Source organism: Sapajus apella, unplaced genomic scaffold (assembly GCF_009761245.1).
Source record: "Sapajus apella isolate SASKATOON/1434 unplaced genomic scaffold, GSC_monkey_1.0 scaffold225, whole genome shotgun sequence".
In the NCBI taxonomy this organism is placed as follows: Eukaryota; Metazoa; Chordata; class Mammalia; order Primates; family Cebidae; genus Sapajus; species Sapajus apella.
In genome coordinates, this window is record NW_022437165.1 from 431,885 (window position 1) to 457,263 (window position 25,379).

At 43.9% G+C, this 25,379-nt stretch overlaps 1 protein-coding gene across 2 annotated transcripts in view; it reads left to right on the forward strand.

The window, feature by feature from the left end:
- PARP4 (poly(ADP-ribose) polymerase family member 4) overlaps window positions 1–25,379 on the forward strand; it is a 94,829-nt gene that overhangs the window by 42,731 nt on the left and 26,719 nt on the right. For both annotated transcript variants that reach the window (XM_032271184.1, XM_032271185.1), the window contains 9 exons: window positions 3,938–4,069; window positions 5,164–5,250; window positions 14,571–14,735; window positions 15,404–15,450; window positions 15,584–15,662; window positions 19,160–19,297; window positions 20,401–20,596; window positions 22,236–22,303; window positions 23,218–23,405. In XM_032271184.1, the coding sequence (XP_032127075.1) occupies window positions 3,938–4,069; window positions 5,164–5,250; window positions 14,571–14,735; window positions 15,404–15,450; window positions 15,584–15,662; window positions 19,160–19,297; window positions 20,401–20,596; window positions 22,236–22,303; window positions 23,218–23,405 (1,100 nt within the window). The remainder of the gene's footprint in view (window positions 1–3,937; window positions 4,070–5,163; window positions 5,251–14,570; window positions 14,736–15,403; window positions 15,451–15,583; window positions 15,663–19,159; window positions 19,298–20,400; window positions 20,597–22,235; window positions 22,304–23,217; window positions 23,406–25,379) is intronic.

Here is a 25,379-nt window from a genome sequence, read left to right on the forward strand (position 1 = left end):
GGAGTTAGTAGTGAGATTGTTGGTGACCTTTGCCTTTTGATGGTGTGGTGGGGGTAAAAGGCTGATCAGAGTGAGTTCAAGAGAGAATGGAAGGAAGAATTGGGAGACAGAGAAGAGAAGATGAGACAGCAGCTGAAGAGAAGTGGTATTGAGTGTTTTTCTCCTTTTAAGACACAAGAAACAGCAGCGTGTGTGGGAGTCGGTGCAGGAGGGAAACCTGGCGATGTCGGGGAGGGGAACTGCTGGAATTCCTTCTCTGCGCTCTTCTCTATGTTTTATTGCATAAATAGAAAATACTGTTGAAAAGACTTTCCTGGTAAACCGTTCTGAATTTTACTTTTATTGAAATAGCTCCAAAGCCTCCATTTAGAACTTTATTATTCCCTTATTTATTTAACATGTCCATGTAACAAGCTTATATATTGTCCTTCTGTTGTGCCAGGCAGTGCTCTAAGCATTTCTTCCCAGAGAAAGATGAATTCTACTGTTTTCCCAAATCTTTTTTAGCTACTAAAATATACACATTTTGCTACTGTAAATACCAGGGTAGTGGCTGAGTGCAGTGGCTCGTGCCTGTAATCCCAGCACTTTGGGAGGGAGGCTGAGGCAGGAGGATCACTTGAGCTCAAGAGTTCCAGACCAGCCTGGGGAACATGAAGAAATCCTCCTCTACAAAAACTGGTTGAGCGCGGAGGCATACATCTGTAGTCCCATCTACTTGGGAGGCTGAGATGGGAGGATCCCTTGAGCCCAGAGGCAGAGGTTACAGTGAGCTGAGACTGCACCACTGCACTCCAATCTGGGTGATAGAGTGAGACACTGTTTAAAAAAAAAAAAAAAAAACCCAGGGTGTTGAAAGAGAAGGAAAAAACCCCACCTTATTAAATTATCTGCACTAAAGCCCAGAAGAGCATTAAATACCAAGTGAGTAAGAACTGGTCAAAGCGAAAGGCAAGCATCACAGGAGGGTTATCTAATGCGGGTGCTGGGGCCACAGCCAGGCGCTCGCAGCAGGCTGGTCATCCACAGTCACGGGATGGAAGGCAGCATCCGGGGCGCCAGGTGGTCAGATGTGGTAACCAACGTGGAGCTTGGAAAGTTTTCGGTTTTCTGAAATTGAATTGGTTTGCTAAGATTTGGCCTCATCATCAGCTTCTAACACTGAAGATTGCATTGAACAACCATAAAGGCCTTTTAGGAGAATAAGGACATTAAGTACAGTGCCATGATGTTCTGATCCCTGTAGAGGAAATTAGTTCTTTTTTGTTGTCGTTGTTGTTGTAGAAAGTGATTTTATTTAAAGAGAGAGAGAAACAGAAGGAGAGAGAAAGAAACTGCTGACTCACACTGAGTGAGAGAATCCAGAAAGATGGAATCCAGGAGAGGAAAGCAGCTTCCACACTGAGTGGAAGGGAATAGAGAGAGATGGAGTTTAGGAGGGGAAGAGAGGCTTCCACGAGAGTGTGGAAGGGGACTCCAGAGGGGAAATCCAGGAGAGAGAAAGACGGCTTCCATGAAGGGAGTGTTTGTGGAAGGGGACCCAAACATGGAGTCCCGGAAAATTAGTTCTGTTTCAGTGATCACCTTTAACTAGGGAGATGGGGTGTCAGAGTGAGAAGAGCAGTTTGGATGTAGCTGATCTCCACTCCTGGGCCCACTCTGACCCATGCACACATCTTCGAGGCAGCTCAGAGCAACTTCACAGACTTTGAAAAGACCCAGATATGAGCTCATGGGACATGTTCTATCTCTGCTAATCCCTTTGGCATCACTTAGGAGCTGTAAACACAGTGGTTACCGCTTCCAAGAGTCAGGCCCTCAGCCGAGTTCTCCACATGCAGTACTTAATTCTCCCAGACTCCGTGAGTCAAGTGCTGTAATTACGCCCTTGTTTGTATGAGGAAGCTGAGGCCCAGGGACAAACACTATGATAAAGCCCAAATTTGAACTCAGATCATTCTGATTCTGACGTCCATGTTCTTAACCACTACACCATACTGCAGCTTGGTGGATCATACAAAGCAAAGGATCTGGGGTTTGAAAGGCTTACCGTTGAATTCTTGCTTATTCTTTCTAGTGCTATGAGCTTGGGAAAGTTACTTAACTACTTTGCCTCGTTTTCCTCATATGTACAATGGAAATAATAATATCTGCCCATCAGCGTTGTTCCTATTAGATCTAATAAATGCAAAGGACTTAGGGCATTGTTTTTATTTACAAAACAAATCGTCACTAGGTTACAGGGAGAGGCGTGTGTCCTCCATGCCTTACTTGGGATTAGACAACTTGTACCATTTGATATTTCAAACCGAAAGAGGCCTGTTCCCTGGGAAAGTTTGCCCAAAAATAACCCTCGATTTAGCAGTGAATTTCTTTATGATGAAACAGCCAGGCTGTAGATTGAGCTTAAGTGTCCAAGCAGAGGCTGAGTTGCAGACTCTTATATGTGCATGGCTCCTACATTTTGACCCTTCTTAGACTAGTTTAATGATGTTAAGCTAAGTTACATAATGGTTTTATCTAATGGAAGAAAATTAAGATGTCAAAATTTGTTACACTATATTAGTTTCTGCTGTAAAGCCTGGTAAAAATACTTTTATTATTATTACCTAAAATTATTGACCTTTGTGAGTGCCCAGCCACACAGTGTGATGATATACAAACAGAGTGCAGCTGACACAGGCCTGATGTCTGGGGACTCCCACGCAAAAGCAGGCCTGCTAACTACAACAGGCAGGACAGCTACTAAGTAAGAAGAAATCTTAGTCTACACCAAGTACAATTAGATAGTGATCCCGTTCAAACTTAGGGCAAGCATACGTGCCTTTGAGGTTTGGTAAATCTGTGGAAATCCAAGAGAGGAAGAGAAGGAGTTCCATGCACATTCAAGAGGACAGTGTCTGATGTCCTCCCAGTCAGTGCTAGGTGGGTCCCAGTGCCAGTGCCTTCCCACCAGCCGCACTCTGGCCATTGTACGCAGCATCGCCCAGATTTCTGAGAAACTGTAGGACGCATCTCTGTCTCATCTTGGGCAGCTAGCCAGAATGGAATTCCAGGAATCCCGTTGACAAGGGATTCTGTCTCCAGGAGGGTGCTGACCTGCTGATTTGGAAGACTCCAATTGCTTATATTAACAAGGACTCCTTGAAAAATTGTGCCTGGCACCCTACACACCCTAGGGGCAGCCCAGCTTGCAGCAAATCCAGGTGCGGACAATATTTTCAAAGAAGTTAGATTCTATTTTCATTTTGGTCTCTTCCCTGGATTCTTGATTACAGATTATTAAATATTTTTGGCCTATTATTGTCACATTTAAAATCTTACTGTTTATTACGCATCTGAGGAGTTTTTTCTTTATTTTCAAATATTTAAAGCCTCCTGCTTTTCCTGAGTGAGGGAATGCGAAGAGTCTATTAGAAAGATGAATTAGATAATAGAGACAACAGAGAGAAGTAGAGAAGACTTGAAGGCCCGAAGAGATGAGGAGCTAGATGAGGGCTGTGTAGAGAGGGGAAAGCCACAGAGAGGTCCCCAGGAGGAAATGCCAAGACCTGAGAGCCGATAGGATAGAAGGACTGTTCTGAAATCGTTTCCAGCCCACATGGCACTAAGGAGGCATCAAAGCCCACAACACGAAAGGGGCGATTTTCCAGCCATCTCAGGAAAAGCTATATTGCCCCCACTAAATCAGGGTTGGTAAGACTTCTGGTGACTTATATTCCAGTCAGATATGTATGAACCAAACTATGGGACTGGTGCATTTTATCACATGACACGGGCTCTCCATTGTAGAAGGAAGCCAGGGTTGGGAGTCTGCGGGACGTGATACAAATGCAAGGCATTTCAAATAAATATGCAATATCATTTCATTCATCGTTGTTCCTGCAGATGTTGTCCATGTGGTCTCATCACATGTATGGATTGTTTTCTTCTTCAGGTCATTGTTTTTCAGACATACACAAATAACAGTCATGTGCCCATTGAGGCAAAATATATCTTTCCTTTGGATGACAAGGCCGCTGTGTGTGGCTTCGAAGCCTTCATCAATGGGAAGCACATAGTTGGAGAGGTAAGGGGAGAAGATGCATCATGCCCGCGCTCTGCTTTCAAAGTCAGCTTCCATTTCCCGGAATCTTTGTTTTCTGAGTCCCCGTGGCTATAAAGTTGAGTAGCAGCCTTATCATAAAATGAGAATATTCTTTGAAGAACCAGTTCCTGCACAGTGAGCCTCCCTGAAACATCCCTCCCTGATGAATGGTTTCTACCTCTCTCCGTCCGATCTTCGTCGTCAGTGTCTTGTACATTCTTAGCCTTAGCACTGTAAGAGTGATTTCAATATGAAAAGTTCAAGAGGGCCAGGTGCAGTGGCTCGTGCCTGTAATCCCAGCAGTTTGGGAGGCTGAGGCAGGCAGATCACTTGAAGTCAGGAGTTTGAGACCGGCCTGGCCAACATGGTAAAACCCCATCTCTACTAAAAATAGAAAAATTAGCCAGGCATGGTGGCATTTGCCTGTTAATCCCAGCTACTCGGGAGGCTGAGGCAGGAGAATCGCTTGAATCCTGGTGGCATAGGTTGCAGTGAGCCAAGATCATGCCACTATACTCCAGCCTGGGCAACAGAGTGAGACTTTTTCTCAGAAAAAAAGGAAAAATTTAAGAGAGACACATTGGAAAAACTGGTGAAGCCCTTATTATATATTTTTGTAAAACCTGATCCCTGGAATCGTGTTATAAAAGTAAAGCTGAAATTAAAGCTATTGTAACTTTCTAAAAAACAAACAAAAAAAACCCAGCTGATTAATTCTTTGTTTATTGTAAGGACTAGCCCACAGTTGCAATTATAAACTACAATTTACTAAATTTAAAGTAATTATTTTTTTTCATTCAACATAAACTCCCAACCAAAAAAAAAATTTTTCACCATTGATTTTGAAATATATTGGTCCCAACTTAAAGAGAATTCTCTTTAGTTGGCCTTTTCTGGTTCAAATTCTCATCAAATAAGTATATTTCGATGATCACTTTAAACAAGTTTCCATTCATCCTCCTTAGACTCAATTTTCTGTTTCTGCCTGAGCTTTAATAAACATTAATGTTGTTTTCTTTATTAAAGCCTGAAGTCACTCTTCATGTAAGGAATGATTGAAAAATCATCTTTTCCAGATTAAGGAGAAGGAAGAAGCCCAGCGAGAGTACCGAGAAGCCGTGAGCCGGGGTGATGGCGCTTACCTGATGAGCCAGGACGCCCCGGTATGGCTTGGTGTGCGTGCTGCGTGCATACACGGAAGGGAAAGAGTCTGAACGGGACTTGAAATATGCAATTCATGCTAGAGGCTGAGATAATTTACACTATTGTAGGCCCCAGAGTTTCACTTGCTGTAAGTTAGAGGAAGCCACGCCAGGGAGACCCATTTGATTTATCTAAACAGAGGAGGAAATGGCTTCAGTAGTTCCAGACAAACAGGAAGAGAGCTAGGCCCATCATTGGGAACTGAGTCTCCCAGAAGGAATGACAGACAATTATATAACATTTGAGGTATATAACTTTCATCTTCTGAAAAGAGTGTGATATATTGTCCAGGCACGATGGCTCACACCTGTAATCCCAGCACTTTGGGAGGCCAAGGCAGGAGGATCATCTGAGGCCAGGAGTTCAAGAAGAGCCTGGCCAACACGGTGAAACCCCATCTCTACTAAGAATACAAAAATTAGTTGGGTGTGATGGCAGGCACCTATAATCCCAGCTACTGGGGAGGCTGGCAGGAGAATGGCTTGAACCCAGGAGGCAGAGGTTTCAGTGAGCCAAGATTGTGCCATTGCATTCCATCCTGGGCAACAAGAGCAAAACTCCATCTCAAAAAAAAAAAAAAAGAGTGTGATATATTTACAGTTTTCCTGGGCATAAGCTCACCTAGAAGATGGTCCAGTCATAAAGCAGGGAGGCATTTCTGCCAGGTCCTGCGCAAGCCCAGCTCCTGTGCTTTTAGGTGATTAGCTTTAGCAGGGACGTGACGTGGACAGTGGAAGAGGGACCAGCTGGCAGGCCCACTAGACTACTTTCCTTAAATATCAGGTGTTTCCCGAGGCCTCTGCCAGGTGCTAGATTGTGTGTGGTCCGTGTCTAACTCTACTGCAGGTATTTTAGTTGTTTTTGCAGATGGGGCCATATGTTTGAGTGTCACCTCTGAGGGTGACACATTGCCATGGTGTTTTGAAAATTTAATGTTTGCTGGGGCTATGGGCACATTAAAGATTAGTATAGATCTAAGGGGTAAATTATTGCTTTTGACATCTAAGATATCCACTTTCAGGGTAGAAATAAGCAATGAAGAGGTGATTATTGAACAGTTAACAATGCTAGCTTCAGGTATGGCCAAACTATGTATAGAAGCCTGCGGTTCATTTGAGAGGCTGCCACTTAATAGTGTCACGTTATCCTCCTATATGAGTTGGTAAATGTTTCCTCCTCAATACCTGCATACTTCCCTAGGAATATGGTCACAAGAAAACAGTCTTCACAAAAGATATTACCTATGGGTAAAGTCTGATCAGAACTGTTGCTAACCCAAGCCTTCAGGTCTCCCAGAATGTATTGACATCTTGTGACTATAATGTTCTCATATCATAATATATGGTTTTCATGTGTCGTTATAGAAATACCATATACGCTAGGTGCAGTGTCTCATACCTGTAATCCCAGCAGTTTGGGAGGCCAAGGCAGGAGGATCACTTGTGCAGGAGTTTGAGGCTGCAGTGAACTGTGATCATACCACTACACACCAACCTGGGCAACAGAGCAAGATTCTGTCTCTAAACAAACAAATCTTAGCATAGGAATCCTTCCATCTAAGCTTTGCCTGCCTTCACCCAGGAAAGATCCGTGGTTTCATTTTCCCATGGCAACCTGAACATATTTGTCTTATAACTCTTAATATACTATTTGTAGATATAGATGTCTAGCTTGTAATCCCCAATATTTAAGTGTGGAAGTAACAGAAAGGGCTGGTTAATGGTAAAATAAAGAGAAAATGGTGGTGCCGAAACCAAGGATGAAGTCAGTGCCCAGCTGGGATGACTTACGTCCTCCCGATTGCCAGATTAAATGGCAGTGTTTCCAAGACCTCAATGTATGTGACCATTTGATGATTTTCTCCTTTTCAAAACATCTAGACTGACTTACTACCATAAGCCTATACTATTTAGATAGCATACTGTTGAGTTTTGTTACTTTGTCCAGTCTGATAGTTTCTGCACTTTGTATTGTTTAGATCATTTTCATTTAATACAATTACTGATCCGGTGGGATTTATATCTACCATTTTGCTAGTTGTTTTCATTTGTACCATTTGTTCTTTGTTCCTTTCCCTCTCTTTTCCTGCCTTCTCTTGTATTTATTTTTAAATGATTCCACTGTATCTCCATTATTGGCTTATTAATTCTCTCTCCTTCTCTCTCTCTCTCTCTCTTTTTTTTTTTTTCTTGAGACAGAGTCTCAGTCTGTCACCCAGGCTGGAGTGCAATGGTGTGATTTTGGCTCACTGCAACCTCCACCTCCTGAGTTTGAGCGATTCTCCTGTCTCAGCCTCCCAAGTAGCTGGGACTACAGGCATGTGCCACTGCACCCAGCTAATTTTTGTATTTTTAGTAGAGATGGGGTTTCACCATGTTGGCCAGGCTGATCTCAAACTCCTGACCTCAAGTGATCCTCCTGCTTCTGCCTCCAAAGTGCTGGGATTACAGGCATAAGCCACCATGCCCAGCCAATTCTGTCTCTCTTAAAATGTTTTTACTGTTGGCCAGGTGTGCGAGCTCATGCCTATAATCTCAACATTTTGGGAGGTTGAAATAGATGGATCACTTGAGCCCGGGAGTTCAAGACCAGCTTGAGCAACATGGTGAAACCCCAGATCTACAAAAAATGCAAAAATTAGCTGGATGTGGTGACATGTGCCTGTAGTCCCAGGTACTTTAGGAGCTAAGGTAGGAGAATCACTTGAGCCTGAGAGGTTGAGGCTGCAATGAGTTATAATGGCGCCACTGTACTCTAGCCTGGGCAACAAAGTGAGACCCTGTCTCAAAAAATTTTAAAAAAAAGTTTTGATTGTTGCTCTAAAACCACGTGTTAAATATGTGTTAACTATGGTAGCCACTGATTACATGTGGATATTTACATTTAAATATAAAATGTTTCACGTGGCCAGTGGCTATCTTATTACTTAGCACATATATAGAACATTTTTATCATTGTAGAAAGTTACATTGGTCAACACTGCTTTAGGGTTTACTGCTATATACATTTTAACTTAATACATTCAGCCTACAACGTTATACTACTTCATGTATGAGAACCTTACAATCAGTATACATTACAACTAGTCTACTTTCATTTCTTTTTTCCCATATCCTCTGTGATATTGTTGTTGTGTATTTTATTTCTTCATATATTATAAATCCTACAATGTGTCATTATATATTAACTATCTTTTTTTAAAATTTTAAGTTCTGGGATGCATGTGCAAGACATGCAGGTTTGTTACATAGGTAAGTATGTGCTGTGGTGGTTTGCTGCACCTGTCAACCCGTCATCTAGGTATTAAGCGCCACATGCATTAGCTATTTATCCTGATGCTCTCCCTCCCCCATTCCATCTTTGCTATTGTGAATATTACTGCAATGAACATACACATGCATATATCTTTACAATAGAATGATTTATATTCCTTTGGCTATATACCCAGTAATGGGATTGGTGGGTCAAATAGTATTTCTGGCCAGGCATGGTGGCACACGCCTGTAATCCCAGCACTTTGGAGGGCCAAGGCAGGTGGATCACCTGAGGTCAGGAGTTCGAGACCATCCTAACCAACATGGTGAAATCCCATCTCTACTGAATACAAAAATTAGCCGGGTGGTGGTGCATCCTTGTAATCCCAGCTACTTGAGAGGCCGAGGCAGGAGAATCACTTGAACCCAGGAGGCAGAGGTTGCAATGAGCTGAGATTACGCCATTGCACTCCAGCCTGGGCAGCGAAACTCTGTCTAAAACAAACAAAAAGGTCTTTGAGGACCACACTGTCTTCCACAATGGTCGAACTAATTCACATTCCCACCAACAGAGTAAAAGCATTCCTATTTCTCCACATTCGTGCCAGTGTGTTTCTTGATTTTTTTAATAATCGCCTTTCTGACTGGCATGAGAGGGTTTCTGATTATGGTTTTGATTTGTGTTTCTCTAACGATCAGTGATGATGAGCTTTTTTTCCATATGTTTGTTGGCCACATATATGTCTTCTTTTGAGAAGTGTCTGTTCATGTCCTTTGCCCACTTTTTAATGGGGTTGTTTGTTTTCTTCTATTAAGTTTGTTTAACTTCCTTGTAGATTCTGGCTATTAGACCTTTGTCAGATTGATAGATTGCAAAAATTTTCTCCCATTCTATAGATTGTCTGGTCACTCTGATGATAGTTGTTTTTGCTGTGTAGAAGCTCTTTCATTTAATTAGATCCCATCTGTCAATTTTTGCTTTTGTTGCAATTGCTTTTGATATTTTCATCATAAAATCTTTGACCATGCCTATGTCCTGAATGGTATTGCCTAGATTTTCTTCTCAGGTTTTTATACTTTTTGTTTTTATATTTAAGCCTTTCCATCTCGAGTTAATTTTTATGTAAGTTTAAAGAAGGGGTCCAGTTTCAATTTTCTGTATATGGTTAGCCAGCACCTACAGGGAATCCTTTTCCCATTTCTTGTTTTTGCCAGGTTTGTGAAGAGCAGACGGTTGTAGGTGTGCAGTCTTATTTCTGAGATTGCTATTTTGTTCCATTGGTCTATGTGTCTGTTTTGTACCAGTACCATGCTGTTTTGGTTAGTGTAGCCTTGTAGCATAGTTTGAAGTCTGGTAGCATGATGCCTCCAGCTTTGGTCTTTTTGCTTAGGATTGTCTTGGCTATACAGACTCTATTTTGGTTCCATATAAATTTTAAACTAGTTTTTTCTAATTCTGTGAAGAATGTCAATGGTAGTTTAATGGGAATAGCATTGAAGCTATAAATTACTTTGGGCAGCATGGCCATTTTCACAATATTGATTCTTCCTATCCATGAGCATGGAATGTTTTTCCATTTGTTTGTGTCCTCTCTGATTTCCTTGAGCAGTGGTTTGCAGTTCTCCTTGAAGAGGTCCTTCACTTCCCTTGTTAGCTGTATTCCTAGGTACAGGTATTGATCGACTTACCACCTATGCAACTTACGACCATTCGACTTTACGACCACGATCGCAAGCCACGACTGCTCCGCGTCTGGCAGTGCAAACATTGCCCAGCTGGGCATATGACAGTGCGGACCAGCTTCCGGCAGCACTACCATCTCCACGTGCACCATTTCAACTGTACATATAGCCTACTCAACTTACGACCAAATCGTGTTACGACCGGTCCGTGGTCCCAACCGTGGTCGTAAGTCGAGCATTAGCTGTATTTTATTCCCTTTGTAGCAACTGTGAATGGGAGTTGATTCATGATTTGGCTCTCTGCTTGTCTGTTGTTGGTGTATAGTAATGCTTGTGAATTTTGCACATCGATTTTTGTATCCTGAGACTTTGCTGAAGTTGCTTATCAGCTTAAAGCCTTTGGGCTGAGACGATGGAGTTTTCTAGATACAGGATCTTATCATCTGCAAACAGAAAAGTTTGACTTCCTCTCTTCCTATTTCAATAATCTTTATTTCTTTATCTTGCCTGACTGTCCTGGCCAGAACTTCCAATACTGTGTTGAATAGGAGTGGTGAAAGAAGGTATCCTTGTCTTGTGCTGGTTTTCAAGGGGAATGCTTCCAACTTTTGCCATTCAGTATGATATTGGCTGTGGAGGTTTGTCAATGGCTCTTATTATTTTGAGGTGTGTTCCATCAATACCTAGTTTATTGCAAGTTTTTAAATAAAGGGATGTTGAATTGTATCAAAGGCCTTTTCTATGTCTATTGAGATAATCATGTGGTTTTTGTCTTTAGTTTTGTTTATGTGATGATCAACTATCTTTTAAAGCAATTAAAAATAAGGGGAAATCGCTTCTACATTTATTCTCAATTTTATCATTTCTTGTGCCTTTCATTTCTTTGTATAGATACAAAGAAATCTTCCTTCTGCTTGAGAAGTTTGATTGATTGATTGATTGATTTTTAGTGCAAGCGTGCTAGCAAGGAGTATGTTCATTTTTTAATCTAACAAAATCTTTCACCTTCATTTTTTAAAGACATTTTTTGCTGAACATGGGATTCCAGGTGACGGTTTATTTGTTTTCCTTTCAGCAGTTTAAACATGTTACTTCGTTGTCTTCTGGCTTATAGGATTTCTGACCAGACGTCAGCTCTAATTTTTGTGTTGTTCTTCGGTATGTGAAAGCATTTTTTCTCTCAAGCTCCCTTCAAGATTCTGTTTATCTTTGGTTTTCAGTAGTTTAACTATGATGTGTTTATGTTATTTTAAAAAATTATTGCTTATCTTTCTTGGAGTTCTCTGAGTTTGGATTATTTCACATTCATTTTGGGACAGCCTTGACCCTTCTATATTGAAACATTTCTTCTCCCTCATTCTCTCTGTCTCTTTTCTCCTTCCGAGACTTGAATACGTATATGTTAGCCCGTTTGATATTGCACCACAGCTTTTGGAGCTCTATTTTTTCACTTTTATTTCTTGTTGCATTTTATTTTGGATAATTTCTATTGAGCTCACTTGAAGTTCATTCGTTCTTTTCTCAACTATTATCAGTCTGCTGATAGGCTTGTCAAATTCTTCAGCTTTGATAATATGTCTGTTTCTAGCATTTCTGACATTTAAAAAATACAATTTAATTTCTCTAATGAAAGGTTCCGTCTATTCATATGTATTCCTCACCTTTTCTCTATGTCTTTTCATATATTAACTATAGTCCTGTCTGTTTATTGCAAGGTCATGGTCATCTCTGAATCTGCCTGTTAATTGCTTTATCTTGACATTGAGTCATTTTTTTGCTTGCTTTTAAAAAAAAAAGGGTATATTTTGGAATTTGTGATTAGGATTTGTGAAAGAAGAAGAGAGACTGAAATAAATGGCATGTATGCCCAGAAATGGCAACTCCTGTTCTTTCTGGTTTGTGTAGGGTTTGAAGAGTTGAGTTTGAGTTTTGCTGTTGTTATCATTGCTCTCCGTTGTTATTGTTACTCTTGGTCTCAAATTCCTCCAGTGCTGGGCCACCACTACCCTGTGCCTGTTGGGCCTGGATACGGAACAGTTCTTACTGGGGTTCATGCTCCACCCCCACCTTTCAGCAGGCGCTGCACACTGTCCCACAGAGGTGGTTACAGCAACTCTTCCCCTCCCCCAGTGCTAGGCTCCTGTTGCTTGATGTGCTGTACTAGGCTCCTGGTGGGTCAGGGGCATTCTCCTGGTTCAGCCTCAGTCTTAGGCAGGGCCTGCAGTCCTGGACCTTAGGGTGGGAACTTCTTAGTATTTCTGTTCGTTCTCCTACCTTAGTGGCAGCCAAATTCTGCCTTGTGTCTGTTAAGAGCTATCTGGGGGACAGTTTCCTGCCTTTCCCCCCATTGTAGCAACCCCTGCTTTGGACTAGTACAGGGTCCTGGGCCTAGGAGGGTGTCATCCCCTGCCCCATCGGGAGGTAGCTGTTTCTCTCAGAAGCATGAAGCTTTACCTGGGCACGGGGGTAGTAAGGAAGGCTTCTGATCCCTGGTTTGCTTCTGCCCCTTCACCACAGCCCTGTTGGTGAGAGTTTGCTGCCTTTTCCCCCTGCAGCTGGAGGTTTTTGAAGGATCCAGGAAAGTGGTCCCAGCACATCCCCCACACCTGCTCCACGGAGAGGTGCTCTACTTGGTCTCCTGCCCTGCCTAGTCTTTCCAGTGGGCCTAGTGGAAGGCTGAAGAGATGTGGGGAAATGCCTGCAAGAGAATGCAAACTCCCCTTGGGTCAGGAGCTCCCAATTATCATAAACCAGTAAGCTCACCCGCTGTCAGCCAGGAGGAGTTCACACAGCTCCTGTGTCCCACCTGTCCCCTCTTTGGAATTCAGTTCGCTTGGTTGATTAGTTCAAGATGAGTTACGATTTTGTATATTATGTGGTGTGTTATAACAGAAGTGACATCATCTGCATCCACGTATTCTACCCAGAAACAGAACTGCAATCCCACGCTATTAAGTGGCAGTCTCTTAAATGAACCCCAGACTTTGGGCCAGGCATGGTGGCTCATGCCTGTAATCCCAGAACTTTGGGAGGCCAAGGCGGCCAGGTTACAAGGTCAAGAGATCGAGATCATCCTGGCCAACATGGTGAAACCCCATCACTACTAAAAATACAAAAAATTAGCTGGGCGTGGTGGCACGTACCTGTAGTCCCAGGTACTTGGGAGGCTGAGGCAGAATTGCTTGAAACTGGGAGACGGAGGTTGCAGTGAGCTGAGATTGTGCCACTGCACTCCAGCCTGGCACCTGGTGACTCTGTCTCAGAAAAAAAAAAATGAACCCCAGATTTTTATACATACATTTCTTTTAAGTGCTAGCACTATTAACTATTTAATAATCACCTATTTTTTATTGGTTTTCATCCAGCAAATGGATATCTTTGATGTCAAAAGTAATAATTTAACCTTTAAGCCTAAATTAGTCCTAATCTAAATATACAAAATTTTCATGATAGGGCAGTCAACTAGAATGGTGAACATAGTTGGGAATGTTGAAAGGATCTCTGCGAAGTTACCAGAAAAAAATATATCTAGCCCATTTGTTCTGCCCTAGCTAGTCGTGAGGTTGTTGCCTTGTATAGTGATTATCAATATCCCATTAAAAGAAAGCTAAAGACTTTGTTTTAGAAAATAACATGACAGGCTGTGTATGGTACCTCACACCTGTAATCCCAGCACTTTGGGAGCACAAGGTGGAAGGGTCACTTGAGGCCTGGAGTTTGAGACCAGCCTGGGCAACATAGGGATACCCCATCTGTATTTAAAAATTGGCCAGGCATGGTGGTACATGCCTGTAGTCCCAGATACTTAGGAGGATGGCTTAGACCTGGGGTTTCAAGGATACATTAAGCTATGACTGCACCACTGCTCTCCAGCCTGGATGACAGAGCAAGATCCTAATAAAAATAAGGTAAAATAATTAAGCAAGGGCCAAGCTTTGAAAAGACTGCCCTGGTTCTATAGCTGCTGGCAATAGTGGTGTTGGGTGCCATGGTGGTCAGGGAGGGTCCTCAAGAAAGGGCTTTATGGAGGCCGCCCGTGCAGCAGAGCCCACCTGAGCAGGGATGTCACACATACAAGCCCCCTGGGGCAGAGTCCATGAGTGCGTCTTCCCAGTTGAGCTGCCAAGGGGACCCCTCTCCATCTGCCTGCCACGGATATCACCCTGTTCCCACCAATGAATGGCTCCAGGAGTCTCCGTTCGTCCCACCAATGTGTCTTTTAGGTTTTATTACTGTTTTCTGAAGAAGAATTTGGCAGATTGTCATTTAAGTTGCTTGAGAAATATGTGGAGCTAGCTGGTATGCTTTCAAGTTGCAAGCTAAGTCATATGTTTCTGTTTCAGGACGTTTTTACTGTAAGTGTTGGAAACTTACCCCCGAAGGCTAAGGTTCTCATAAAAATTACCTACATCACAGAACTCAGCATCCTGGGCACTGTGGGTGTCTTTTTCATGCCCGCCACCGTAGCGCCCTGGCAGCAGGACAAGGCTTTAAACGAAAACCTTCAGGTTTGTATGCATAAGATTTGAAGAAGCATTTTAGCAGCAGTGGAGAGAGAGTGGTGCAGGGCTGTGGAGGAATTTACACATGGGGGGAAAAAACATGTAAAAGGATATTTTTAGGTATCAAGTCAATTTTACTGATGTTTATGCATTTAGATACATCATGTTTGTAAAATGAAAAGAACAAAAGATACAGATATGATTAATAAGCATATTTTTATTCTGCTTAATCACCCAAAAAATGTTATATCTGTAGTGCATGTTCATCATAAAGAGCTAGATAAACCTAGAGAATACAAATAAGCCAAAATAAGAAAATTAAAACCGTCCTTTATTCCATCACCCAGAGATCTCTACTGGTTAATGCTTTGGTATACCCCTCCAAACTTCCTACTTTGCATAGCACATATATAAAATGTGTGTGTGTGTCTCTCTGTGTGCCTGTGTGTGTATACACACAGAGACATATGTAGAATTGAAAATCTCTGTCCAAATGGTCAGTTGTATTTTAGAAGTTCCTGTCATTCCATGAGCAAACTTTCTGTGTTTTACTACTTGGAAGTGAAACCAGCTGTCTTGCTGACAGCGGCCTTGCCAAGATTACAAGCAGGTTAGAGTCTCATTGTGAAACTTAAAATATGCTTACTTATACAAGTGTATTTTTCTTTTAACAGGATACAGTAGAGAAGATATGTATAAAAGAAATAGGAACAAAGCAAAGGTTAGTACCTAAAATATAAAATCTGTCAATCATTCAATGGATATTAAATTTCCACTTAGAATTGTTTGAAATAATTTCAGATAGAAATTTAAGATTGTATAGACTAAGAAAATTTTCTCTTCATTTTTGGTAGCTTCTCTTTGACTATGTCTATTGAGATGCCATACGTGATTGAATTCATTTTCAGTGATACACATGAACTGAAACAAAAGGTTAGTGAATCTTTTATTTCTTAAGAGCTCTTCTTTAATACTACGTTTATTTTATCAAAGCAATGCAGGCATGTGGTTTAAAAGTGAAATAATGCTAACAACAGCTTCTAACAAGAAGCAGCAATCCTGCCCCTGACTCTCCCCAGCCCAGTTTCCAGAGGCAGTGAACCACTTAGAATATTTGAGCTGTTTCTCTGGTTTTGCCTGCAGTTTTCAAATATTAATTTTTAATGCTTTTTCTTGATTCATCTCTTTCAGAAATTATCTTTTGACCTTCTGTTATGGAAGGTGGACGTGTAGCTCTTACCCCCTTCACTCACCCCACTCTCTACTTTTCCTTTACCCCTCAGGTCCTGAGTAGCTAGGGCTGCAGGCCTGTACCACCACACCTGGCTAACTTAAAAAAAAAAAAAATTGCAGAGACAGGGTCTTACTATGTTGCTCAGGCTTTTTTCAAACTCCTGGGCTGAAGCGATCCTCTTTGCCTCGGCTTCCCAAAGTGCTAGAATTATAGGCATGAGACACCGCACTCAGTCTATTTTCCTTTTTAAAATTCTGCAGGAATTTCCAACCTTCTCTTTATCTCCAGTATTCTGAAATTTCATAATAATATATTCATTCATTGTATGTAACTGGTGGTCTTTAGTTCTGAGAAATTTTGTTGTATTAAAAAAATTGTTCCTCTCTCTTGTACCTTTCTGCAGTGCCTTTCTCTCTTTTTTTTTTTCCCTTTCTTTTTTTTTTGAGACAGAGTCTCACTCTGTCACCCAGACTGGAGTGCAGTGGTGCTATCTCAGCCCACTGCAACCTCTGCCTCCCGGGTTCAAGTGAATCTAGTGCCTCAGCCTCCCGAGTAGCTGGGAGTACAGGTGCCTGCCTCCACACCTGGCTAATTTTTGTATTTTTAATAGAGATAGGGTTTCCCCATGTTGGCCAGGCTGGTCTCGAACTCCTGACCTCAGGTGATTGCCCGCCTAAGCCTCCCAAAGTGCTGAGATCACAGGTGTGAGCCACCACGCCCAGCCAATAATTATGAAATTTCAGAATACCAGAGATAAAGATAAGGTCTGAAATTCCTGCCGAATTTTAAAAAGGAAAATAGGCTCACACCTGTAATTCTAGCGCTTTGGGAAGCCGAGGCAAAGAGGGTCACTTGAGCCCAGGCGTTCAAGAAAAGTCTGGGCAACATAGTGAGACCCCTGTCTCTACAAAATTAAAAAAAAAAAAAAATTAGCCACATGTGGTGGCACAGGCCTGTAGCCCTAGCTACTGCGTGTGCAGTGCCTTCAGTCAGGTGTCCGTGGAGCAAGCCCCTTGTTTTCTTATGTTTTTTCCTGTTGCCCATTTTTGTTGTCTTTTTGTTCCACTTTTGGGCATTTTTTTTTTCCATTTTCAGTTCCAGCTGTTACACTGAAATTTTAATTTTAGTTCTCTTATGTTTCGTTTGTCAGAGCTGTTTTCTGTTCTGTGAGTATTCCTTCTTTCGTAGCATCTTCGCGTGTTTTGTGGATACGCTATCCTCTCTCGTCTCTCTAAAAACGTTCATAATACATTTTTTCTTCTGTTCCTCATGTTGTGTCTCGTCTCTTTGAGTTCCTTTTTTTCCCCTTCTGGCTTTTTGTTGTTTTTTGGCCTCCATGTTTCCTCAAATGTCTGGGTAACTGTCTCTGGATCCATCATTAAGACTGAAACACACGAAAGTCAACTGGAAGCTCTAGGGTGTTTACGGAGTGTGACCGGGTCAGGTGACTGAGGGGCCCACGTTTTGGGATGCTGACCTCGCGACCCTGAAGGAAGCAGACTGCGCTCCGGTGCCCCGCGTGCCTAGCCTTCCCTGGCCTGATTCTATTTGGCTGAATTTCTCCAAATAATGAACCTCCATATTCCCTTAGTGAGAGAATAGGGTGTCAGTGGTGCCAGCTGCTTGGTCACTTGGGTTGGGGAGGGGCCAGGGCCTGACAGCTTCGTTCACATCTGTTCACTAGGACCCGGTGGCCTTACTTCCCAGGACGAGGCGGGGCTGACCAGCCCACGGGTCTCCATAAGAGCCTCCGCCACTCTGCCTGAGCTGCGTCCCATGCCTCCATCCACTTTCCATTCCCCTCCCATTTGTTGGCATCTCGTATCTGGTGTTGTCTTTGTTCCTGTTCTCAGGGTCTGTGTGGGTCCACACCCTTTTTATCGGTTGCCTTCCTTTCATTGTAGGGAGGCTTGGGCATTTTGCAGGGGAGTGGGGATAAGTCTATGTTTCTAATCTGCCCTCTTCAAAGGGTCCTCTGCATCAGTTAGCTTTTACCATATACGCAAACAGTCCCAAAACTTTGTGGTTTAAAACAACAAGTGTTTATTATTCTCACAGTTTTGTGGATCGGCTGGGCAGTTCTGGGCTGGGCTGGGCCAGGACGACCGAGGACAGCCTCACCCACCGCTGGCTGCCGGCCTCGTTTCAGCAGGGCAGGGGCTGCATCTCCCCTGCAGAGCTTGGCTGGGGTGGATTCTTATAATGGGGGAGGAGTCCTCAATAGCAACAAGAGAGCGCCAGCCCCGTTGCATGGACACTTTTCACGACCTATGGCCAACTCCAGATTCAAGGGTGGAAATACAGCTACTGCCTCAAGGCAGGAGGAACTTCAAAAGTCACATTGCAAAGGGGCACGCAGACAGGCGTGGAGAGACTTTGTGGTCATGTTACAATCTAGCACATTGCCTTTGCCCTTGTTGTTGTAAAGCTTATCGTTTAGATTTTCAGCAGCTTTTTTATATTCGTGAAACTATATACAACTAAGGTATAATTCTAAGATTTCTGTTGAATTTTCTATTTTATTCTTCTAGGTTTTAGTTATCTGATGTGCTGTCTGCTATACCCAGATAAGTCTAACTGAATGGACAGATCTATAATCTTTGGATCCAGGGTTTAAGACTGTTCCACACTTAACCTAAATTTGACTGTGTGAATCAACCTTAGGATCACAGAAGGGTGTCTAATATGCTTATGGTCTTCTAAAACCTACATTTCATTATTTAGGGTTTTTTGGGGGGTTTTTTTGTTTTATTTTTTTGAGACTGAGTTCTGCTCTTGTTACCCAGACTGGAGTGCAGGGGCATGCTCTCGGCTCATGGCAACCTCCTTCTCCTGGGTTCAAGTGATTCTCCTGCCTCAGCCTCCTGAGTAGCTGGGATTACAGGTGCCCACCATGATGCCTGGATAATTTTTTGTATTTTTAGTAGACATGGGGTTTCACCATGTTGGCCAGGCTGGTCTCGAACTTCTGACCTCAGGTGATCCACCCACCTTGGCCTCCCAAAGTGCTGGGATTATAAATTTGAGCCACTGCACCCGGCCTACATTTCATTATTTTGGGATTTATCACTACTTTGTTGACTCTTAATAGAGTTACGTAAGCTTGGCAAGGGTTTGCTCCATGATAGGCAAGTGCAGACTGCTAATACGGTGTTTCTCCATTTCTCACCTCGTTGTCGTGGTGTTTGTTTTACAGCGCACAGACTGCAAAGCTGTCATTAGCACCATGGAAGGCAGCTCCTTAGACAGCAGTGGATTTTCTCTCCACATCGGTTTGTCTGACGCCTATCTCCCAAGAATGTGGGTTGAAAAACATCCAGAAAAGGAAAGCGAGGTATACGCCTTCTTACTTAGAAATAGGAGACACTATTGGAAAAACATTTCAGAATAAGTTGGTTAAACTTGGAAATTATTAATTGTCCTGAAAAACTGGCATTACACAATGAGCTCTCGTACCCCAAGATTCTGCAACTAAAAGTACTTATGATATCAAGCGTGCCAAACTTCTGACGTTTCAACCAAAACCCTTATGTGGATGACTTGCCTGTACAGATGGGCATTTTTACCTTAAGCTCCACCACAAAGAACGTGTGCCGTCAGACATTACATTGATATTCTGTATGCTTTTTATACTTTTAAAATACTGATTCTGGAAAAATGTGAACAATTATTTATGGTTGGTGATAAGACCATTTTGTGTGACTGTGACAAAGAGTCTCTTCTTAAGTTAAAATAAAAGTGGAAGCTTACAGCTGGGTGCAGCGGCTCACACCTGTAATCCCAGCACTTTGGGAGGCCAAGGCAGGTGGACTGCTTGAGTCCAGGAGTTTGAAACCAGCCTGGGAAACATAGTGAGACCTCGTCTCTACAAAAAATTTAGAAATAAAATTAGCCAGGTGTGGTCACATGCACCTGTGCTCCCAGCTTCTTAGGAGTCTGAAACAGGATGATCACTTGAGTCCAGGAGGTTGAGATTAAAGTGAGCTGTGATCGTGCCACTGCACAACAAAGAGAGACCCTGTCCCCAAAAAAAAAAAAGAAACTTACATGATAGTAGTTATTTTAAGTATTGGTTAATTAGTGGAACAAAAGGTATGTGCATATATTTCAGTAATCACAGTGGCATGTATATTCCTCTTAGAACAGTGTGTGTGAGATACATATATATTTGTTTTCTAATGTTGATGCTATATGATTTTTTAGATATTAATTCTTGACCTCTCAGGAGTTTATGTCTTCTCCATTGGAAACTCCCGGCTCTAACATTCTGCTTTTGACTGGAACTCCTAGTAGGCTATCTTGTTGTAAATTAAATCTTATTCTTTTTGTTTTTATAGCATTAGTTTACCTCACTAGAAAGTTTTGGAGTTGTCTAAGTCGACCTTTTCCAGTTGAAGTGACGCGATGCTCCCGGCCACACCTTCTTTCTCCTTTTAGGCCTGCATGCTTGTCTTTCAACCCGATCTCAGTGTCGACGTCCCTGACCTGGCCGATGAGAGTGAAGTGATTATTTGTCTGGACTGTTCCAGTTCTATGGAGGGTGTGACATTCTTGCAAGCCAAGCAGATCGCCTTGCATGCCCTGTCCTTGGTGGGTGAGAAGCAAAAAGTAAACATTATCCAGTTCGGCACAGGTGAGTGCGCTTCGGCCCTGGACCTGCAGGTGCTTCCCCCACGTGTGAATCACGCTCTGTAGAACTGAAGACTGTGGGTACCCGGCCCCGCCTGCGCAATGTGGGGCAGCCCAGTATAAAGCTGAGGAACAGAAGCTCTGGAGCTGGACCCTGAGGTCCAGATCCCAGCTGTATCACTCGCAGGCTCGGCGTGTCACCTTGGGTGTGCTGCTTGAACTTCTAGTGCCTCTGTTTCCTCCTCTGCCATCTGAGGATAATTGTCCCTAACTCACAGTACTGCTGTGAGGAGGCCTGAGCTAATGTATGTAAAGGATTTTTAAACTGTGCCTGTTTCACAGTAAGGTGAGATATAAATGCTACTATTGTCATTAGCAACTGAACCAAATGCAAAACCCTTGGTCTGTTGAGTAGGAGGCTCCAAGTCTAAAGACAAAACATTTGCCATCAGCACAGTCATAGGAAATCTATAAGGAATGGTCTCAGGAAGCATCTGGCCAGCACTGCTAGAAGGGAGGTAGTGCCACCCTCCAGGTGGGGTCCAGGGACATCTCAGCCACCAGAGGCAGCACCTCAGAAAAGAGGGGTGCATAGAGTGGAGTGAGGGGACAGTCCTGTCTTACTGATTCTCATCCTCTGTGCCATCCAGCCGAAGGCCCAGCCGCTTTTCCCAGAGCTAAGGTCCGCTGCTGCTGGGGCAGAGGTTGGATACTCATGGGGAGTACAAAGGGCTTGAGCAGACACTGTGGCCTTCCAGGGGCCGAGCTGCCCAGGCCATCACAATGCCCTGCACCTTTCTTTGCACAGGCGATCTGCATGTACACATGGAATTCGACTCAACATTCTGCATAGCAAAGCACCACAGTGTGGATGCGCTACAATGTATTATTTAGAAGAATAGTGTGGTGAAAATTTTTTTATTTTTTTGGGAGACAGAGTCTCACTTTGTTGCCCAGGCTGGAGTGCAGTAGCACATCAGCTCACTGTAACCTCTGCCTCCTCAGTAGCTGAGATTACAGGTGCCTGCCACCACTCCTGGCTAATTTTTATATTTCTAGCAGAGATGGGGTTTCACCATGTTGACCAGGCTGGTCTCAAACTCCTGACCTTAGGTGATCCTCGTACGTCAGCCTCCCAAAGTGCTGGAATTACAGGCGTGAGCCACCATGCCCAGACTGGGGTGAAATTTTTGTATGTTAAAATTATCAGGCTGGGTGTGGTGGCTCACGTGAACCTGTAATCCCAGCACTTTGGGAGGCCAAGGCAAGCAGATCACCTGAGGTCAGGATTTCGAGACCAGCTTGACCAACATGGAGAAACCCCGTCTCTACTAAAAATACAAAATTAGCCAGGCATGGCGGCTCATGCCTATAATGCCAGCTACTCGGGAGACTGAGGCAGGAGAATCGCTTGAACCCAGTAGGTGGAGGTTGCAGTGAGCTGAGATCATGCCATTGCACTCCAGCCTGGGCAACAATGTCTCAAAAAAAATTGTCAAACAGTTTTCTAAAAAGGAAGGTACACACATAAATATATAACATCCTTTATGACAGCTGTGGTGGTATGAAGTAACATTATTGTTTGTTAGTGTCAAGCAAGTAAATGCGTGGAGGCAGCACCTCAGGCTGATCTTATTACACAGGTTCCAAGGAGTTATTTTCGTATCCTAAGCATATCACAAGCAATACCGCGGCAACAGAGTTCATCATGGTGAGTGCAAGAGGCTTCCTGTATCTCTTGGGTCTATTCCTACTATGCTTTGGGGGGACCTCCAGGGCTTAGGCCCCTCAAGCCACTATCAGATCACCTTTATTGCTTCATTTTTATATGTTGGTGGGCTCTTATTTCATTAATTAAAATGATATACACTCATTAAGGAAGAATTGCAAATTAAGAAGAATAGAAAGAAAAAAATCACCCATGTCCCACCACCCTAATACAACTAGCATTAACAGCTTTGAGAAGTTCTCTTCTGTCCTTGTTTTTTTTCTCTTAAAATGCAGCTAGCTTCATCTAAAAGGCTTGAGGCTAAGAAAGAAGGAAATGCCAGGTGCAGTGGCTCACGCCTATAATCCCAGCACTTTGGGAGGCCAAGGTGGGTAGATCACCTGAGGTCAGGAGTTCAAGACCAGCCTGGCCAACATGGTGAAACCCCATACCTACTAAAAATACAAAAAATTAGCTAGTTGTGGTGGTGGACACCTGTAATCCCAGCTACTAGGGAAGCCGAGGCAGGAGAATCGCTTGAACCCAGGAGGTGGACGTTGCAGTGAGCCAAGATTGCACCACTGCACTCCAGCCTGGGCAACAGAGCAAGACTCCATCTCAAATTTAAAACAAAAAAAAGAAAGAAAATAATAATAGTAATAAAACGGAGCAAGCTGAGACTGACCAGATGAGACCACGCATGAGGTGATAATATTACAGTTATGTTACAGTTACTGCGTGACATGTAACAAACTAAAAGGACATAAGTTTAGTTGTTTCACAAATGTATAATTAGGGAAATAAAATATTTTCCATGTCACTATATCTCTACACTGTCCTTAGATGTGTCAATGGCGACTGCAAATGGTGACTGTATCCAACAAGGAGAACATAATCTTTCACTTCATTTCCTCCAGTCTGCCACACCTACCATGGGGAACACAGACTTCTGGAAAACTCTCCGATATCTTAGCTTACTGTACCCTGCTCGAGGGTCCCGGAGCATCCTCCTAGTGTCTGATGGGCACCTCCAGGACGAGAGCCTGACATTGCAGCTTGTGAAGAGGAGCCGCCCCCACACCAGGTTGTTTGCCTGCGGTATCGGGTGAGTCTCAGAGAGCTACTCACACAGTCCAGACGCGGGTGGAAAAGGCAGCCTGGGAGGAGGCCTTCTTGTTGGCCTGCACGGGACTTTTGCAAGCTTGGAAGCTGAAACTAGAATACAGAAGCCTTACAGCACAGGGGGATGGGGCCCCGGGCTCCCAGCCAGACTGCCTGAGTCTCAGAACCTGGTTTGGCCACTCATTAGCTGTGACCTTGGGCAAGTTCTTAACCTCTCATAAAACCAAGACTATAATGACAGTACCTACGTCTTGGGGTTGCTGAGGATTAAATGAGTTCATGTGTAGAAGGCACGCAGAACAGAACTGACCCAATTAGCACCAAAGCAATGTTAGATGTTTTTATATAGCATAAGAATCCAAATCTCCAGCTTGTCCTGAGCAGCCTGGGCATACCTCCTCACTGTCTGTGCTGGACTCATGCTGGGGCCCGTGGCCTCCAGGCAGACCCCACCCGGCTGCTTTGCTCCTTGGCATCCCGCTTCTGGTCATTATGAGCATTTGCATTTGCAAACCCTGTGGTGTGCATAGAAGCTTTCCATGGGAGGCTAACACCCATAGATTGTTGGAATCGCCCCCTCCCCAGTAGAAATTAGCTCTTTTGGATTGCACTAAGGTATGTGGCGTGGAAAACAGAGGGGCCACTTGGTGTCTGCATAGGCACAGAACTTGCCCATCCTGCCTGCCTCTGTGGCCCCCTGGACTCCTGCATGTGGCCACCACCTGAGCAAGTGGTCACCAGGTATCTCTATTCTGAGGCAGTGTATGGAGCAGACCCTCAGCTTCTTCGTGGGACAGAATGAGGGCCCCTGTGCTGTCCTTGCCCCTGAACCTTGACCTGGACTCACCCTGAGCTCCAGGAGCCAGCACCCCCAATGCCCCTCTGTGGCCCCGATGCCCCTCTGCGGCCCCCTCCACCCCTAGCTGCTATACCCAAGCTAGCCCTGCCTGCCTCAAGGGCTTTCTTCTGTCCTCCACAGTCACAGCTCGTGGCTCTGTTCTCTGTAATCTAAGGCCTAGCCCAGCATCACAGGCCAATAGGAAATATATCCAGCCTAAGCAGCTCCACTAGGAGTTGTTCCTGATGGGACTTCACCTGCTGAACTTGCAGCTGCACTCAGGGCAGCCCGTGCACCGTCTCCTGGTCTCAGCAGCCCCTCCCTGTCCCCTGCTCCCAGGTCAGGGCTCAGACACCACAGAGCCGAGGCACTGGCACCTATTCATGCCTTCCTCAGTGAGGGTCTATCCTGAGATGAACATCAGGCCCCCACTCTGGGGCTGGGAGGTGGAATTTTCCTATGTGCCAGGGAGGCAATCAAGGGAATGTGATAAGGTCAGGTGCAGTGACTCACGCCTGTGGTCCTGGCACTCTGGGAGCCCAAAGCAGAAGGATTGCTTCAGCCCAGGAGGTCAAGGCTGCAGTGAGCCATGGTCAGGCCATTGTACTCCAGCCTGAGTGACTGAGCAAGATCCATCTTAAAAAAAATTTTTTTTTAATTAGAAAAATGTAAGGCATGTGATGGGGAGTCTGGGTGTGCAGTGGAGGAGCCTGCTCCCAGAGGGGACCGTGCTGGTTAGCACCGCCCATGCCTGGAGGGGCTGTGATCCGTTCTGCTTTTCCGTCGAGTTTGGGGGATCTTTCTAAGTGCTTCTGCTTCGCAGCTTCCACGCATGTGTTTGCAATTACAAACTCTAGTAAAGGGAGCTTCCCAAGGATAGAGATCATCCAGTCTCCTCCCTGGCATGAGCCCTGGTCCTATGAGAGCCACACAGAGGAGCACAGGAAGATTCCAGCCTGCCTCGCTAACAGACGGAAGCTGTAACTACGAATAACCCATGTTAAGGATCTTCTAGTCAGTGTCATGATCATCACCAATTAATATGGAGGATAGAGACAATTCCAGTCCTTATCAATAGGTTGAAAAACATCTTGGAAATTACTTTCATAAGCTCTTTTT